This window comes from Mus musculus, chromosome 11, assembly GCF_000001635.26.
Source record: "Mus musculus strain C57BL/6J chromosome 11, GRCm38.p6 C57BL/6J".
Classification (NCBI taxonomy): domain Eukaryota; kingdom Metazoa; phylum Chordata; class Mammalia; order Rodentia; family Muridae; genus Mus; species Mus musculus.
The window spans coordinates 23,702,711-23,721,161 of NC_000077.6; the positions used below are offsets into that span (position 1 = coordinate 23,702,711).

Genomic DNA, 18,451 nt, shown 5'->3' on the forward strand with positions numbered 1-18,451 from the left:
GCTGTCTCTAAAGTACAGGCCTATGAAGTGAGGAATTTTTGTTGGGTTTATTTAATTTTTTATCTACTGTATACAACAGTGCCTGACACATAGTAGGTACTCGTTCTTTTAAAACAATTGCATATACTTTTCTCTTTACGTGATCAATGAAGTTTTTAATGAATTCTTATATTATTCAGAAAGCAGAGTCTGTCCCTGGGAAGAAATGATGTAGTCCAGCTGAAAGAAGCCTACAAGTGGATAACTCACCCCCTGTTTTCAGAGGAGCTGGGCGTTCCCACTGATGGAAAGGTATCAGACAATGGCCAGTGGCACTAGTGACCTCTGGGTCATTGCTTCACCTCATTAATGCTGGATACCTGGTTACCAGAAGCTTATATAACTCTGTCTCTGAAGGTCTCTGAAGGTTTTAAATGTTCATTTAGAACTCTCTAAATTGATGTTAAGGCCTCTTATTTGTGATCCAGGACACTTAGAAAGATAACAAATACTGGGAACACATTAACCTTAAAATTCTAGAACTGAATCTTTACTTGGCATGTACTTGTAGTTTAGCTGGAAGGACAGATTTACTGATACAAAGCAATCAGTCTATTAAAACCTGAGCAGGGAGCCAGGAAGATGGCTCCGTGGGTAAAGGTGCTTGCCATGACGCCTCATGACCTGACCAGTTCTTTTTTTTTTTTTATTACGTATTTTCCTCAATTACATTTCCAATGCTATCCCAAAAGGTCCCCCCCCCCCCACTCCCCTACCCACCCATTCCCATTTTTTGGCCCTGGTGTTCCCATGTACTGGGGCATATAAAGTTTGCCTGACCAATGGGCCTCTCTTTCCAGTGATGGCTGACTAGGCCATCTTTTGATACATATGCAGCTAGAGTCAGGAGCTCCGGGGTACTGGTTAGTTCATAATGTTGATCCACCTATAGGGTTGCAGATCTCTTTAGCTCCTTGGATACTTTCTCTAGCTCCTCCATTGGGGGCCCTGTGATCCATCCAATAGTTGACTGTGAGCATCCACTTCTGTGTTTGCTAGGCCCTGGCCTAGTCTCACAAGAGACAGCTATATCACGGTCCTTGCAACAAACGCTTGCTAGTGTATGCAATGGTGTCATCGTTTGGAGGCTAATTATGGGATGGTTCCCTGGATATGGCAGTCTCTAGATGGTCCATCCTTTTGTCTCAGCTCCAAACTTTGTCTCTGTAACTCCTTCCATGGGTGATCGTTTCCAATTCTAAGAAGGAGCAAAGTGTCCACACTTTGGTCTTCGTTCTTCTTCAGTTTCATATGTTTTGCATATTGTACCTTATATCTCGCTATACTAAGTTTCTGGGTTAATATCCACTTATCAGTGAGTACATTTCATTTGAGTTCCTTTGTGAATGTGTTACCTCACTCAGGATGATGCCCTCCAGGTCCAACCATTTGCCTAGGAATTTCATAAATTCATTTTTTTTAATAGCTGAGTAGTACTCCATTGTGTAAATGTACCACATTTTTTGTATCCATTCCTCTGTTGAGGGGCATCTGGGTTCTTTCCAGCTTCTGGCTATTATAAATAAGGCTGCTATGAACATAGTGGAGCATGTGTCCTTCTTACCGGTTGGGACATCTTCTGGATATACCTGACCAGTTCTTGACTCCCACTTGGTGACAGGAGAGAATCATTTACCACAGGTTATCCTCTGACCTACAGACAGACAGACAGATGCACACACTCACACACTACACATACAAAATACACTCATGCATACATACACATATGCACAAGCATATGTTCACATGTACATGCACAGGATTTAAAAAAAAACCTAAGCAAATACTGAATTAATTCTAGACTATTTGATGGTTTATCTGTGCTTAACTTGCTTTGAAATACATTGACATTTGGTTTTCAACTACAGTGAAGTGGGTTTATTCCATAATACCTGAGTTACTTCAAGTCTCTGTTTCTAGGCCTTTGAATCTGGGACGCCTGGCCACTGTTCCAGTTCTAGAGAGAGTCTAGCCTCAGTCCTGGGAGAGCTGACCAGGTTTACCCTGTGTGAAAACAGGGCAGGTGCCCAGCTTACGAGACGTTAGGCTTCCCTAGTCCAGGGTCACTGCTCATTTTGCATGAAGGGGATTCCCCGAGTATTAGAAATATTCCTACTCAAGTAAAGTCACAACACCATCTTCTAAGGCTAGCCAGGTTTGGAAACCATTCTAAAAGATGTGTATGCTCTATGTCATTGTAAAAGTAATCCTTTTAAGTTTTTATTGCTTTTTGAGACAGGGTCTTATCACTCAGGTGGGACTCGAACTTACTGTGTAACCGAGAACTCCTGACCCTTTTGCCTCCCCCTCTCAAGTGCTGCGACCAGCAGGATCAGCTCTTTAAGTGGAATACAGGAAGAATAGAGTAAAACTACCCCACAGATGGTCTGAGAGGGAAACAAAATAATGAAAGCACTTTGGAAATTAGAGAAGTCATTAATAAACTGTTCTTACCTCAAATTTCAGTTTTGAAGCAGATAATTTTAAATTTTACATACTGAGTCAAAGAACAGAAAGTGGGAGACAAAAGACCTAATAATGTGTGAGTAGGTTTCAGTCTTCTTTACTAGAAAATACTTGGTTCATTTTTTGTTATGTAGATTAGGATACGGAACAAAACAGAAACCGTTTGTCATTGCGGTTCTAGAGACTAGGCTTGGTAAAGACCTAGTGAGCTTAGTGTCTTGAGAACTCAATAAAAAGACAGTTACTGCCTTGTGACATTTATAGCTTTTGCTTCAGTATCAAAGTTTGAATAGTCTCTGCAGAGGTAAGATGTGTAGAGCATGAAATTATTCACATACAAAAATTCTTGCTGCAGACATTTTTAAAAATTACATGAATATTTTCTATAACTTAATGTCTCACAGTCCTTATAACTGAAAGTTATCCATGAAGTAAGATTAATAAGACAGTTTTCCAAAACATCTAATTAGAAGTGGCTAGTGAGAATCATACCAAATAGCTTATGGTTTCACCCTGGTGGAATGGGATTGGAAAACCATCTTGTATTTGATTATCGTATAATGGGGAAATATCACTTTTGAAAAAACAAAAATTAAAAATACTTTTTTTTTGCTGGTTTGTTTTTTGAGACAGGGTTTCTCTGTGTAGCCCTGGCTGTCCTGGAGCTCACTTTGTAGACCAGGCTGGCCTCAAACTCAGAAATCCACCTGCCTCTGCCTCCCGAGTGCTGGGATTAAAGATGTGTGCCACCACACCCGGCTAAAAATACTTTTTTAAAAGTCAAATTTGAATATTTCAAGAATAGACTTGAAGGCTGGGGAGATAGCTCAGTTGGTGTTTGTCACACAAACATTTGGACCAGAGTGAAGATTGCCAAGGCTGCATAAAAGCCGAGCAGAGGTGGATCCCAAGAGTGTGCTGGCCAGCCTGGTCTAACTCCATCTCAGAAGATCAGGCTAGCCTCTCGTCTCCACATACACATGGACATATGCATGCATGCGCGCACACACACACACACACACACACACACACACACAGAGGCTTCATCCAGACTTCTTAAAGATTTAAACAAAATGTCTGTCCTGCTAGCAATTGTTCAGGGACCTGGAATGTCTCTTCGATTTTTAGTTATCTCCTTCCAGCTCCTGAATTTTTTTTTAAAAGATTTATTTATTTATTATATGTAAATACACTGTAGCTGTCTTCAGACACTCTAGAAGAGGGAGTCAGATCTTGTTACAGATGGTTGTGAGCCACCATATGGTTGCTGGGATTTGAATTCAGGACCTTCAGAAGAGCAGTTGGTGCTCTTAACCACTGAGCCATCTCTTCAGCACCCCAGCTCCTGAATTTTTATCCATCTTCATTCTAATGTACGCATTTGTCTGACACTGACACAAGCTGATTTGACTTAAAAACTTATTTGGGGGAGGGGTATTTGGGGAGGTTTGGATGGAAAGAAGGGAAAACAGTTTTGCTAGTCTCATTGGTTACTGGGTTTAGAAGTGCCTCCCTTCTAAAGCAGACAGGCAGGTTTGAGAGTTCTAGTATTCTAGGTTCCTTGTAGCTTTCTGAGCCAACCTTTAGGAGTTGACTTCTATTTCCATTCATAAATCAGTAGCTGTTAGTTTCTTTTTGCTCATTTAAAACCCGTCTTTGTCATTTGTAGAGCTTGTTCGAAGTGAGCGTGGTCTTTGCTCATCCAGAAACAGCTGAAGATTGCCATTTCCTGTAAGTTGCCCCGTAAAAAAGTGTCAATTATGTAAAATTGTTAGAGTTTTTCTTTTTCATGAAGATAGTATTGTTTCTATTTTTTGTGACTACTTTAGAACTTGTCATGTCTTAGATTTAAAATGTGCCCCTTTGTAGAGATTCCTCAGAGAAACCAATACAACTCAAAAATGTATACATTATATTTATATAGTATATAAAAATATATAAATATAGGTATATAGGATGTATTTAATTATGTCCACCTAATATAATTTCATTAAATGTTCTTCTTTTTCTCTTCCTCTGACTCTCCCCCTTCCTTTCTTCTTCTCTACCCCCTCTTCCTCCTCTCTTTTCTCTCCCCCCCTTTCTCTCTTTTTTTCCCTCCTGCTCTTCTTCTTCCTCCTCCTTTTTTTCTTCTTTTTGAAACAGTGTCTCACAATGTTGCTCTGGCTGTCCTGGAACTCACTATGTAGACCAGGCTGGCCTCAAATTCAGAGTTACATTTGCCTTCTGCCTCACAAGTGCTGGGATGAAAGGCATATGTCACCACCACCTGGCTAGATTTTTATCTTAACTTGAATTTTATTTCAGAGGTGAAGTTTGCCGAGATTGTTTCAAACCAGCTAAAAATAAACAGGTACTTTTACTTTTTACCTTATGTATTTATTTGTTTTCTTCTGGAATTTTTGAGACAGCCTTATGCAGGGTTACCTGGAACTCACCATATAAACCTGTTTGGTCTGGAACTTGTAGCTCAGGACCTCTTTGCAGAACTCCAATCATGCCATACATTACCCAGCCTCCGCTCTTCTCTGAACCACACAGCAGGGCTCCATAACCCCCCCCAACACACACACACACACACACACACACACATACACACACACACACAAATCTTGTGTCTTCGGTACCTAAAACACAGTGCCCTGTGGATGTGCTGCTAAGTTCTGCTGCCAGCTCAGGATGTAGTCTGGCTCCTTTGGCCCGCAGTTGTATCATCTTCTTTGTACTGACCCTGGGGAAACACTTCAGTTGGCATTTACCTTCAAGGAGCCAAGAACCCCTTTGATTTAGGCTTACTTCCTTCAAATGAATTTGACTCTTCACAAGATGGAACCTAAAGTGTGTGCGGTTTGCCCTCAAGACACCTTTCCTGTTGCTCCAGTGCTGGGCAGGAGGTTCTCTTCATCTCTTTAACAGTTGTCCCACGAGTAGCCCCTAGTCGTCCTCATGGAAGCTTTGTTCCACCTGACACCAAATGAACCAGGCCTGTACACATTCCTGAATTCTCCTCAGCATCCTTATCTTTCCAGCTTCCACAAGAATGGCCCAGTAGGCTCTTCTTAGATCATCAAGAGCTTCTCTCACTCAAGGTTCCCAACTCTTCCACATTCCTCCCGTAAGTCAGTTCCAGAGGCTTAAGGACCACAGGGCCAGGCTCATCACACAGCAGTGGGCTGGGCTCAGTATTGATCCTACCTTTGTTACTTTACCTTTGCTGTGTAAAATACCCTGATAGAATATTTGGAGAGAAAAGTTTTGGCTCACAGTACTGTACAAAAAGGAGCCAGTGAGCTGAACACAAGTATCCATTGAGTCTTTCTTCCTGATGTCTTGATCTGCCCTGGCTGCTTTCGTTAAGGACATAGTCTGAAGAAGAGGCCTGGAGAGGCATGCCAGGTACATTAAGAGCACCTAAGTTTGACTTGCTTTCTTGGGATTCTTAAGTATTTCTTGATTTTAAATATGTAAGATGATATAATTCATCCACTCAGTGTATTTCAGCTCTTGTTTAGTTGATGTCTTTTTCATTTCACCCCATATAGTCGGTATTTACCAGAATGGCAGTTTTGAAAGCTTTGAGTAAGATAAAAGAAGAAGACTTCCTCGGGTAAGTATAGACGTAAGGAGCACTGCACATGTTTAGAAACAGTGGGGAATCAGTGGTGCTCGCTTGCCTGGCTGTCACTCAGGCTGTGTGCATCGCAGTCCCTCGCATAGCACCAGCATGTGCAGCATTTAGTAAATGTTCATCACATTACACGTGAGTCGTCTGACTTCCATGTCTTACAGAGAGGAGCCAGAGTGTGGCTCCATGCACAGTACTTACCTAGCAGGGTTGAGCCTGGGTCCAATCCTGGTACCAAAACCCAGACTTTTGATTTTGAGAGGAGGACATTGATTTCCAGAACAGGAGTTGCATTGCCTGAGTAATTTACTGGCCCGTAGGCCTAGTGCTTTTCCTGTTCCATCTCAAATCTGATACTCTGTAGCGTGGCCATGTCTAAAGGAGACAAGAGGAGGCTTGGGAGTGAGCTCACTGGAACAGAGAGCACTGGCTGGAGAGTCAGGGAGCCTGGCTTCAGCTCTGTTCTTTACTCCACACTTGGAATCTTAGCGATCTCAGCTTCTTCTTTTGACATCATTACCCTTTTCAAAAATATAAAATTTTAACATATAGAAATGCAGTAAACTATATTTTAACTATCAGTGCCTTAAAAAAACTTACTGTAGCCTTCCTTCTAGAAGATTCTTGAATAAATAATCAAGCAAAAATTATGATAGAGCTTCTTATTGTTTATGAACTAAAAAATAAGTCTCACAATGGAAATATTCTCACTAGATTTTAAAAAGTAACGGGTACTCTATCTAGAGGCTAGAGAGATGGACTTGATCTGGTTTCAGCACTCACATAACAGCTCACAACTCTAACACAATCCAGAGAATCTGATGTTCTCGTCTGGCCTCCGAGGACACTAGGCAGGCATGTGATGCACAGACATGCATGCAGGCAAAACACTCATACACAGAAAATTAAGATTAAAAAAATACTTTATATAAATACCAGTTCTTGGGTTTCTAAATGATTTTATTGTTAAGGTACCTTGGGAAATCATAGAAAAGTTCCAAGCCCCCTGTTTGGGGCTAAATCAGAATTTAATTATTTACAGGTAGCCTCCAGTTGGTGTTTTGGGAATTCCTAAAGGATGGACCGAGGATAAATTGTTACTTCCTCTTCTGAGATTAAAGTGCACTAGCTAAGAGAATAGCACCCCAGCTTGTCCCTTTTTCAAGACTTACCAGAGTCACAGTTGAAATGAGAAGGAAGAAGGAGGGAAAGTGGAGGAGGACTCCCCACAGGTAGGGCAGACGCCCCCCCCCCACCCCCACACATACAAGTGGTAACACTTACCCACCACAGACAGCTTTACCCAAGCAATGGAGGTTTATTCAAGCCAGCAGCAAGTGACCAGATAGAACAAAATGGTTGAAGAGCCTGGAGGGGCTTCTGCATTGTATATGTGGGTTTTCCCCAGAAATCTACAGGCTGTTAGAAATTACCACTGGGGAAGATAAGATCCCCTGACTGTGTAGGGCAACATAAAAGCCCTAATTTGCTTGGTGCCACTGCTGTGTGTTCGAAGGGATGGAGTGTTGTCTCAGTAGTTAAGAGCACTTGTTAAGGACACGGGTTTGATTTTCAGCATCCATATGGAGTTCACTGCCTCCTCAGACACCGGGCACACATGGGGTACATAGATGTACATGCAGGCAAAAGAGTTATACACATAAAGTAGTAAAAATCTTTTTTGGTTTTTCGAGACAGGATTTCTCTGTATAGCCCTCGCTGTCCTGGAACTCACTTGGAGACCAGGCTGGCCTCGAACTCAGAAATCTGCCTGCCTCTGCCTCCCAAGTGCCGGGATAAAAGGTGTGCACCACCACCGCCCAGCAGTAGTAAAAATCTTAAATCTTAAGATTTAAAATCTTAAAAAGAAGCGGTATTCAGTAGCTGAAATCATAGCTTATGCCTGTTATCTAGTCCTCAGGAGCCTAGGTCAAATGGATTATGGCCAAACTGTGCAACACAGTGAGTTCCAGACCAACCTTTTGAAGCCCTTTCGCAACATAAGCAGACATGGGGACTGGAAGATGCCTCTGAGATTTAGCATGCTGGCTGTTCATTCTAGGATCCAGCAACCATTTCTGGCCTTCACAGGCATTCCACACATGTGGTTCACACACACACATCCAGGAAAAATATCCATGTACATAAAAATAAATATATCTTTTCATCTTTAAAACAAGACAGTAAAATTTGAAAAGTAGTAGAGGCCTGAAGAACCCTTTTTGCTCCAAAACTCTAAGGTAGGGAGAGGTGCCCTCCTTGAGTTCTAAGTTTCTTAGTCCAGGCTGAAGCAGCTCAGTTTTGTTGACTTGTGTCTCAAGTATTAGAGTTCATAAAATTTATTTTGTTTTTCAGGCAATTTCCTTGTCCTCCAAACTCACCGAAGACTGTATGCACTGTCCTTGAAGTTGAGTGCACTCATGGTGCTGTTTTTGTCGCTGGTGAGTATTTCATCTGAATAGACACACCCTGTGAGCCTCCTTCCTGAACATGTCCACTGTCTACTCCTCCATTCTGGTCTTATCGATATAGAGAGGCCTGAGACTAAGCAAGAGAAGCTATGCAAGAGAAAACTAGGAAGGCAGAGGGCAGTTAGGAACATGGAAAACAAACTTAACAAAACTAACTTCACTATCCTGCCTGTGTCTAAACACTTAGCTTTATGTAGAGAAAAAGAAAATGTATTGACTTTCCTAATTGGTATATAGCAAACAGGTTTTTTGCTTTGTTTCAAAAGTTATAGTTGCTTTATAATAAAACCTAAAAGCAAAAATAAATAAATAAATAAAAATAAATAAATAAAAGCTAAAAGCTTAAATGAAATTGCTTTTTTACTTTTGATTGCCTCTGGTGGCTGCTTTTTTTTTTTTTTATAGCTTATTCATAAGGCAGTGAGTCACAATTTGTTAGGAGGTTGGGGAGTTTTGTTTTTTTTTTAACTTAGAAGTTCTTAAAATTTTCACAAAATTAATTCTCTGTAATACATCATCAACAGTGACCATGGTATTTAAATGATTGCCAGTTATCTGGGAAGGCAGTCTTTTTATGATCATTATGTTTCATAGTATCATGTAACTCTTTCAGTCAGTGAATCACATTAGTAAATTATTTCAGTCATTTGATACACTGTCTCTCTGTTTCTAAGCTAACTATTCTATTGTTACTTTAAATCTTACTTAATTATCTCCATGTTTATGTGATGGCTTCCCAAGTTAGACTGTTTCTTAGTTAAGGCCTGGGCCTCCTTTTATATCCTAGCATTCAGAATAGCAAACTTACTAAATAGTTGTTACTTCCCTTTTTAATCCTCATACATTAATCACAGCCTTCCATTCAACTACCTGATACTTCTTTGGCAGGCAGATATAATAAATACTCCAGGAATCTACCACAAACTCCTTGGATAATTGATGGAGAAAGGAAAATGGAATCTTCGGTGGAAGAATTAATTTCAGATCATCTTCTGGCAGTATTCAGAGCAGAGAGTAAGTATTAAGATGCTCATGTTAATGTTAAATACATTGTCACTCACAAAGATGCCTTGAAGGCTCCAGGAAAATGTCTCCATTTGGTTAGTTATGCCTGCCCGAGCTCCTTGTCTCCAGGCTTCCCTTGAACAGCCACTGTTCATGTTCACAGGGCTTCCAGCCCATGCTGGATTCTAGTTCAGAGCCAAGGATAGCTGTCCTTTCTCAGTGACTGCTCTCTCCTGGGAAACCCAAACAACCAAGACTGCTTTAGACAAATGCACTAATCGCTAATCTTGGCAAACTTCTTTGGGGAAACATGAAGAAGTTTCACCTCTCATGTCCAGTGCTTGTTCAGGAGTACTTAGCGCCTTAACCTACAGAGTAACTTGGGAGGAAGGTTCAGGACTGGAGAAAAAGACCAAGAGCAACAGTTTACAGAGGTTTTATGGAGTGCATTTTGTTTTCATTTCCTAGGTATTAATGAGCCAGGTTTGTGGGATGAGTCAGATCTGGGAAAGCTTATGTTTTCCTTGTCTCAACAGGCCTGCAAGTCAAAGGCAGCTTCAAGTCTTGTGATTTTAAATAGTAGGAATAGATAAAAAGGAAAGTTGTAAAAACAACTGTAAAAAACAACTTCAAGCAGTAGGCAATGCCAGGCTTTGGAGTGGGGCCTCTCATGGATCAGCTAGGCACTGCCTTTCTCTCTGAGAAACACCTAGGAACATACTCTAAAGTCAGGCGGAGGTCTAGTGGAGCAGTGGCCGTCCCATCCAGCCCTTGACTTGTTAGGAACAGGTGCTTTAGACCACATCTCTCATGATTTATTGTCTGTCATATGAGTAAGCTCCCTTTTGTTTTTTACTTTTATAATTTTTACTCTTATGTATTGGCACTTACACCTGAGTGTTAAATGGTACTGGATCCCCTGGAGCTGCAGTTAGAGGGCTGTGAGTTGATCATATAGGTGCTGAGAACTGGACTTAGGTCCTCTGCAAGAGCAGTGCACATTCCTAACTGCTAAGCCGTCTCTCTTGTACCCCACACCTTCTAAAGGTTTATATACATTGTTTTCTTCTGTTTGTATGTGCGCGTATGGATGCGCATGTAGAGGCCAGTGGTCAGTGTTGGCTGTTGTCTTGGTAGGGTTCCTATTGCTGTGATGAAAATACCATGACCAAAAAGCAAGTTAGGGAGGAAAGGGTTTATTTGGATCATAGGCCACCATCAGAGGAAGGCAGGACACGAATCAAGTTGGGCTGAAACCTGGAGGCAGGAGCTGATGCAGAGGCCATGGAAGGTGTTGCTTACTGGCTTGTTTCACATGGTTTACTCAGCCTGCTTTCTTACAGAACCTAGGACCACCAGCCCAGGGATGGCATCACCCACAGTTGGGGGACTGGGCCCTCCCGTATTGATCACTAATTGAGAAAAATGCCTTACAGCTGGATCTCACAGAGACATTTTCTCAACTGAGGCTCCATCTTCTCTGGTGACTCTAGCTTGTGTCAAGTTGACACACAATCGGCCAGCACATCTAGATTTCTTCCACAGTTGCTTTCCACCTTACTTTATGAGACAAAGTGGCACTGAACCTGGAGCTCACCAGGGTGGCTAGCCAGGCTAGCCAGTGAGCTCCAGGGGTCTGCTCATGTTCAGCGCACCCACCAAGCACCAGGGTTAGAGATGCATGTTGTCACCCTTCACTGCTTTAAAGCCTTTTTAAATTATGTATATGTGTATATATGTGGGGTGTGTGCCCACAGGTTTAGGAGCATTGGGTCTTCTGGAGCTGGAGTTCTAGGTGTTTGTGAGCTATCTTATGTGGGTGCTAGGAACCAAACTCAAGTCCTGCTCAGAGCAGCAAGTGCTCTTACCACAAAGCCATCTCTCCAGCTAGGGCTCCTGGTGCTAACATGGCTGCTGGGTCTGCGAGCTAGAGTCCTCATGCTTCTACAGGGAGCACTTAGCGTGGCTTAGCTGTCTTCCTAGCTGCCAGGCATCATTTCTGAATGGAGAAAAGTGACCTAGAAGACTTAGGAAAACACCTTTGTGGCATTGCTATGAACTTTTACTTAATATTTATAAACTGCTATTTTTTCACAAGATATGGGTTATGAAGACTTGAAAATAAGCTCAGCTTGAGCTGATGGCATCACTCAGTGTGCACTGAGGTCTGACTTTGGTTCATGGCATTGCATCAAAAAGAAAAAAGTAAAGAAGTCTTGCTCACATTGTTGGGGGGGGGGGCTGCCTGGCTTCCTTTCTATTCTGGAATCTTCAGTTTGGACTACTTAGGTCCCAAAGAAACCCCTAGTTTCTTCAGGGTTCCAGGGTTGCTGGAGGCTTTGAAACTCCCCTTTCAGGCTTTCATAAAGGTAATTTTTTTTTTTTTTTTTGGTCATTTTCCACTTGAAGAGGGAAAACACTGTACCCTAACTGAACATAGACAGAGCCGTGAGGCTGAGGATATAGTTCACTTGTGCCTGGGATTGATTCTCAGTTGGACATGGTGGTGCAGGCCTGGTACTTGGAAGGTGTCCTAGGAGTCCTAGAGACCAAGGAGACCTAGAAGGTTAAGGTCATCCTTGCTAAATAATGAGTTTGAGGCCAGTCTGAGGTCTCTGAGACTCTGTCTCAAGGAACAAATAAAAAACAGGCCAGGCATGGTGGCACATAACTTTCAGCACAGCACTCAGGAAGCAGAGCCAGTCTGATCTCTATGGGTTCCAGGACAGCCAGTGGGACCCAGTCTCAAAAACAACAAAAACCTCAAAAAAAAAAAAAAAGACAAAAACAGGCTGGGTGATGGTGACAGTTAATCCCAGTGCTCTGGGAGGCAGAGACAGGTGGATGTCTGTGAGTTCAAGGCCAGTCTAATCTACATAGCGAGTTCCAAGACAACCAGGGGTACACGATCCCTGTCTCAAAAATCAAACAAACAAAAACAAACATATAAACAAAACTAAATTGTATGTTCAGTGTATTCACTGAAAAATTGATACGAGCTCAGTTGTCTGGACCTGGATGCTGACTGACTCCTGTGTGTGTGGTAGTGGTGGGCAGTTATAAGCTTGTTCAGAATCCCTGATTGATAACCATCATTTGCCAGCCATTATTTCTCAGCTAGGTGAATTGTAACTTCTGATCAGTGGTTCATATCTGAGGGCTCTGGGAAAATGAGCTTTAACGGTTATTTCCTTGAGTTTGACAGTGTATGCAACAAACCAGTGTTGGATGGAGCAGCCTTGCTTCATACACAGCCATCTGTCTTTTAATGAGGGCAGACAAACTTGTCTCTCAGTTGCTTTGAACTAGCCCATGCTGTTATGTACCTGCTAATTCTGTAGGTAATAAGTATTAAGTGTTGACACATTCTCAAAGTCAATGAATCGAGGAAGTTTTTCCCTATTACTACATTTACTACCTTATTTGCTGAATAAAATGGTTGTTGGACCAATTCCCTGTGGTCTATGCCCTGTGTCTTGGCTTCCTGGGGTCTTCAAGCCTTCAGCCATCTGGCCTGAGTCTGAAAGCCACCACATAGCTGGACTACCACTTAGTGAGCCGTGATAATCCTTGCTCTTCATTTTGCTTTTGACATGACCTTTCCTTTGAGGAGATGCCTTAAACACATGTAGAATTAGAGGAGACAAGGCAAGGCATAATTCAAGTTTAGAAAAGTCCATTTTAAGCATGTATTCTCTCGTACGAAAGCCTTTCCCCCAGCTGCTCCTCATCACACACTTAAGACAGTCTTGAGGTTTTCTCCATAAATGACTTCCAGGTTCTATCTAGGATTCAATCTGTTTTCTTAGATTTTAAGTTTGAAACCTTTTCTAAAGGGAGCTGGTTGCATGACTCAGTGGCTGCAGGCATGCGTGCTGAGACTGATGGTCTGAGTCTGGTCCACAGCTCCCTTGGTTCAAGGAGAGAGCTAACTCTGTCCTCTGACTTCCACAGGAACACTGTGGCGCATGCCTGTACCCACAGCATCTCACACAGACATATACACATGTAATACAACAGTAAATAGAACATGGAGAAGACCATGGAACTGTGCTTGTAGGAATGTGTGTGCAGGGATGGTCTTACATTTGTTTCCTACCCTGTGTCTACCCTGTGTCACATCGTACTTTCCATCAGTGGCAACTCTCTGAGGGTGTGGACGAGTCCACCTGGTTTACCTTTGTCTCTGTGACATCAAGCACAGTGCATTGCCACAGCAGACGTCCTGGGGGGACGCAGCAGTGCCTTTGTGAGGCTGGACTCTGATGGTCTCCCATGTTTGTTCATCAGTGTAGAGACAGCTCAGGGCTCCCAGTGCCTCCCAGCCCCTCTCAGTCCTCCATCCAATCTTCTGCTTCTGCCTTGTTGGTTCCAGTATGACCTGGTGGTTAATTGGTTCAAGTGTCAGTATGCCGGATCCACCAGTCTTACTACCAGATCTGCATTTGTTAATCTGATGTGACTTTTGGCATGACCTGTCTGCTTCACCTTCCTCAGAAGGAAAATGAACACCCATGACCACTGGTTAAAGTGTCTGGAGTAATGGCTGCTGTGGAGGTGAAGTCTTCTATTTGATCCGTATCTATGAGCTTTGTTATGTAGAGGTGTAAAACTGTCTTCCCTGTTTGACATTTTTAGTGTTTGGTCTGTGATGATAAGTTCATCTTGGATTGTGCATTGGTTTGAACATGGCTCCATGGTGGGTTTGTTATATAATTAATTTGCTATTTAAAGGTCAGACCTTTTTCTCAATTTCTTTCCATAGAGTTTAATTTCAGCATGATTGCTCTTGTTGGGTTGCTTACTTGAAAGAAAAAAGACAAAGTTTTTGCCAAGAGCCAGTGGCCAGGGAGGTGGGGCCTTCCTCCCAGCTTTGGCTTTCCATGAGATGGGGTACAGATGCTAGCTAAACTCTGGCTTTGACATCAGAAATATGTAGCTCTGCCATTGGATTGTTTGACACTGGGAATATTGCCTAAATCTACAAAGCTTAATGTCCATTTATTTAATGTTTCATGAAGTTATAATAAGAATTAAGTGATGTGTGTATATTTTTACCCCAGCTTGTGGCATATGATGAGTAGTATTTATTATTACTATGTCTATTTTAGCCAAGATTGAGATTAGAGATGAGGTGGTCATTAGCCCTTGAGGTTACCTCCTATGGATTGCTGGGATGAGTTCTACCACAGGTTGGAATAAAGAATTGCAGAGCTTCTGTGATTCTCATCTTTTTCTATTACAGGTTTTAATTTCTCATCCTCGGGACGAGAAGACGTAGACGTGAGAACATTAGGAAATGGTAAGATGGCATCAGCACCACTTGGTTAGAACCCATTTGCTTACTGCAGCCACTTAAAGCCAAGGGAAGACTAGGTTCTACAGATGGGGGACCTTTGTGCATCATGCAGCTGCCTTGGCAAACTGCTGTGTTTGTCTGAACAGTCATTTCCTTGGAGACTTCCTTACTGGAAGCCTGCAAGTTGTAATGATTGTGTGTGCCTTAAGAAGGTAATTTTTTTCCCTCCAAGTTATTAGTTACTCCGTTTAAGAACTTCTCAGGTGCGCAATTTTAATCCCAGCACTTGGGAGACAGAGGCAGGCAGATCTAGTTGGAGGACAGTCAGGGCTACCTAAAGAAAACCTGTCTCAAACTTTAGAGAGAAATACACACACTCACTCTCTCTCTCTCTCTCTCTCTCTCTCTCTCTCTCTCTCTCTCTCAGGGATGACCAGTTTTCAAAATATCTGTCTTTATTTAAAAATAACTGTTGCAGCTTTCATTTCTTTCCTATTTTATCTTGTTGAGTTATAAGAAAGATGATGAGACATCGTTTTGAACTGTTAGACATTTGCAGTTCCTTCTCCTCACAGGATCACAGTTGTTCTGGGTCACTAGAAGAGTGGCTGGGAGAATGGATCTCACCTCGGTGTGTCTGAGCAGTGCTCTCTATGATGATAGTTCCATCAGTGTGTCCAACTTAATTAGTGGCTATTGAAGTCTTGTTTTGTAATTAGCACAAGCCTATGTGAGGCCCTCTGGGGAAGGCAGTCCTTTTTACACACTGCCTGGATGGGTTTAGCAGCCTCCTTGCTCCAGCCCCCAGAAGCCCTATTACTCTCATACTCGTATATCTCAGACCCCTACACTGCACTAAGCTCTCAGTCCTGGAGCTCAGCCTGCTTCTCACACCTCCCGCGTTTGCCCGGTGGTAACTGTCATCACGCTTCTGTTTCCTGCCGGGGTGTGCGCTGCCAGGAAGGCCCTTTGCAGTTGAACTTCTGAATCCTCATCGAGTGCATTTCACCTCACAAGAAATGAAGGAGCTCCAGCAGGTAAGGGCTGCACGGCTCCGCCAGGCCTGTGTTTGTGCAGAGCTCCGACTGAGCGGGACTGAGTCGGTAATTGTTTTTCTTTCTCCGATACTGCAGACAATTAATAAATCATCTGACAAAATCCAAGTCCGTGACTTGCAGCTTGTCACCAGGTAAGGATGGATGTGCTAGAGAGTTCAAAAAGTATTCTTTCAAAAGTTTCCAAAGATCATATGTTTGTAAGGGAATTACATAGCGTTATTAAGGAAAATAAAAATCTAGCAACCCAATTAAATGGGAAAATGATTAAGTAGACCTTTCTCAAAGGAGGATGTATGAGTAGTCTATGAACATGAAACAATGCCTAGCATCTTGCACAAGGGCTGTGCAAGTTCAAGCCACACCCAGGAGGATGGCTGTCACCAAAAAATGAAAGTATCAAGTGCTGGCAAAGACATAGAGGAACTGCCTTGTGTGTTGCTAGGGTTGAAAGTGTGGCCACTTCGACAGTCTCTCCTAAGCTCAAACATACAATGATCATATGACCTAGCTGTTCCACTTCTAGATATCACATCAGCAATAGAAATGAAAGTATGTATCAATCAAAGACCACATGCAGATGGTTGTAGTAGTGTTTTTTACAAAGCAGAGAGGTAGCTAGTGGTAATATAGACCTGTAATTCTACTAACTGCTAAGTTAAGGCAGGAAGGTTTGAATTCAGGGCTATCCTTAGCCAAGTAGTGAATTTGAGGCCAGCCTGGGTTATATAATACTCTTACGTTAAAAAACAAAAAGGGTAGTAGTAGTAGATACTATTTGTATATCTATAGAAAAACACAATGTGAAATCATCCCTTCTGATACTTGGAAGTTCCAAGACTTGTTTGAACACCTGAGACTATAGATATTACTGAGTCTATAAATAGTGTGTTTTTCCTGTACACAATTGATGAAAAGGGTTGATTTAAAAAAATTGAGCACAAGTCAGAAGCAGAGAGAGCACTTGCTGCCCTTGCCAAGGACCTGGGTTCAGTTCCCAGCACACACACTCGCGTGCACACACACACACACACACACACACACACACAAAGTAACTCACAACTACTTACCTGTAACTCCAGCTGCAGGGGATCTGACTCCCTTTTCTGGCCTCATAGGACACCAGGCATTCATGTGGCATACCTACATGCAAACACTCACACATACATGTAAAATAAAAATAAATGGTTTAAAAAGTAAAGCATAAAAGAATAATAGCTAATAATAAAACAGGACAATTATAGCAGTATACAATAAAAAATAGTTAAGCACCGATTGCCCCATTTCAAGTTTTTGAATGTAATACCTTTGGTCTGAGGTTGACAACAGGCAAAGAGATAAGGGGAGCCTACACACCCACCTGGTGCAGTATGATAGGGAGATATGGAGTATTGTATGTGTTGACACAAAAGTTCTTTTGTTGTTTTGTTTAGGGAGGCAATAGGGCATATGAAGGAAGGTGAGGAAGAAAAGACTAAGACCTACAGTGCCTTGATATGGACGAATAGAGCTATCCAGAAGAAGGACATTGGGTTCCTGGACGACTTAAAGGTACAACATGCAGTTCTTTGCTTGTTTTTCTTTTCTTCTGCATATGAAAAAGCTCATTGTCTTCTAGTTTATTCCCAGCACACCATAGGGCTTGGGCTTTTGGGTCAGCGTGACCTATGTTCAGCACCTGGCTTTCCCACTCACTGCCCAGTGATGGGATGGTGGTCTAACTCTTTGGAGTCAGCGTTGCTTTTAACCCCTGAGCCATCTCTCCAGCCCCTCCTAGGTACATTCTTAATTATGTAACTCTGGACAAATTCCTTAACCTCTGTATGCTTTCATCTGTAAAATTAATTTAGAAAAAATAAATTAGTTATACAATGCATTTCAAGTGGTACCAACTACATAGAAAATACTCAGTAATGCTACTATATTTGGCTATCTATAAAATTTAAATATAAAACAAAATGTGTTACTAGACATTGGTCCTAAAATCACATATGAATGAGTACATGCAGGAACTGTGTGAGGCATGTGCATTCTGGAAGCATGGCGCTGGGAAGGACCAGCAAGGTATCTCACAGTGGCTAAGAGTACTTTTACAGTGCAAGCATAAGAACCTGACAGTGGATCTCAGCCCTTGCGTTAAAGCCAGCCATGGCCATGTATGTTTAAAACCCCAGAGCTGTGGGAGGCAGAGGCAGGAGGATTGCCGACACTTGCTGACTGCCAGCCTAGCTCCAAGTTCAGTGAGAGAACCCATCTGAGAGGAGTGAGGTGAAAACTAACAGAGCAGGACCCCCAAGGGCCTTCTATCCTATACATGTAGGGTGGGGGAAGGGGAAGGGAGGAGGGAGGGAAGAGAGTGGAAATTTCAATGCAAGGTCTGAATTAGCATAAATGAGCACAGTTATCTGATATTATTTAAATGGGCAGTATTTTGTAGCAATCTAGATGAGCTACTAAATGAATGACATTTGTTTCATATACAAATATATGT

The 18,451-nt window shown here is 42.2% G+C and overlaps 1 protein-coding gene across 20 annotated transcripts in view; it reads left to right on the forward strand.

The window, feature by feature from the left end:
- The window catches only part of Pus10 (pseudouridylate synthase 10), a 74,286-nt gene that overhangs the window by 44,120 nt on the left and 11,715 nt on the right, over nucleotides 1–18,451 (forward strand). For 13 of the 20 annotated variants that reach the window (XM_006514865.4, XM_030246394.1, XM_006514862.4 and 10 more), the window contains exons 6-15: nucleotides 180–291; nucleotides 4,175–4,236; nucleotides 4,813–4,858; nucleotides 6,048–6,112; nucleotides 8,486–8,571; nucleotides 9,490–9,615; nucleotides 14,852–14,908; nucleotides 15,866–15,942; nucleotides 16,039–16,094; nucleotides 17,394–17,511. In XM_006514865.4, coding sequence (XP_006514928.2) covers nucleotides 180–291; nucleotides 4,175–4,236; nucleotides 4,813–4,858; nucleotides 6,048–6,112; nucleotides 8,486–8,571; nucleotides 9,490–9,615; nucleotides 14,852–14,908; nucleotides 15,866–15,942; nucleotides 16,039–16,094; nucleotides 17,394–17,511 — 805 coding nt within the window. Of the gene's footprint in view, nucleotides 1–179; nucleotides 292–4,174; nucleotides 4,237–4,650; nucleotides 5,130–6,047; nucleotides 6,113–7,172; nucleotides 7,308–8,485; nucleotides 8,572–9,489; nucleotides 9,616–14,851; nucleotides 15,943–16,038; nucleotides 16,095–17,393; nucleotides 17,512–18,451 lie in introns of those variants that run through there. The other 7 variants (XR_003949523.1, XR_003949522.1, XR_003949521.1 and 4 more) reach the window with 5 other exon arrangements.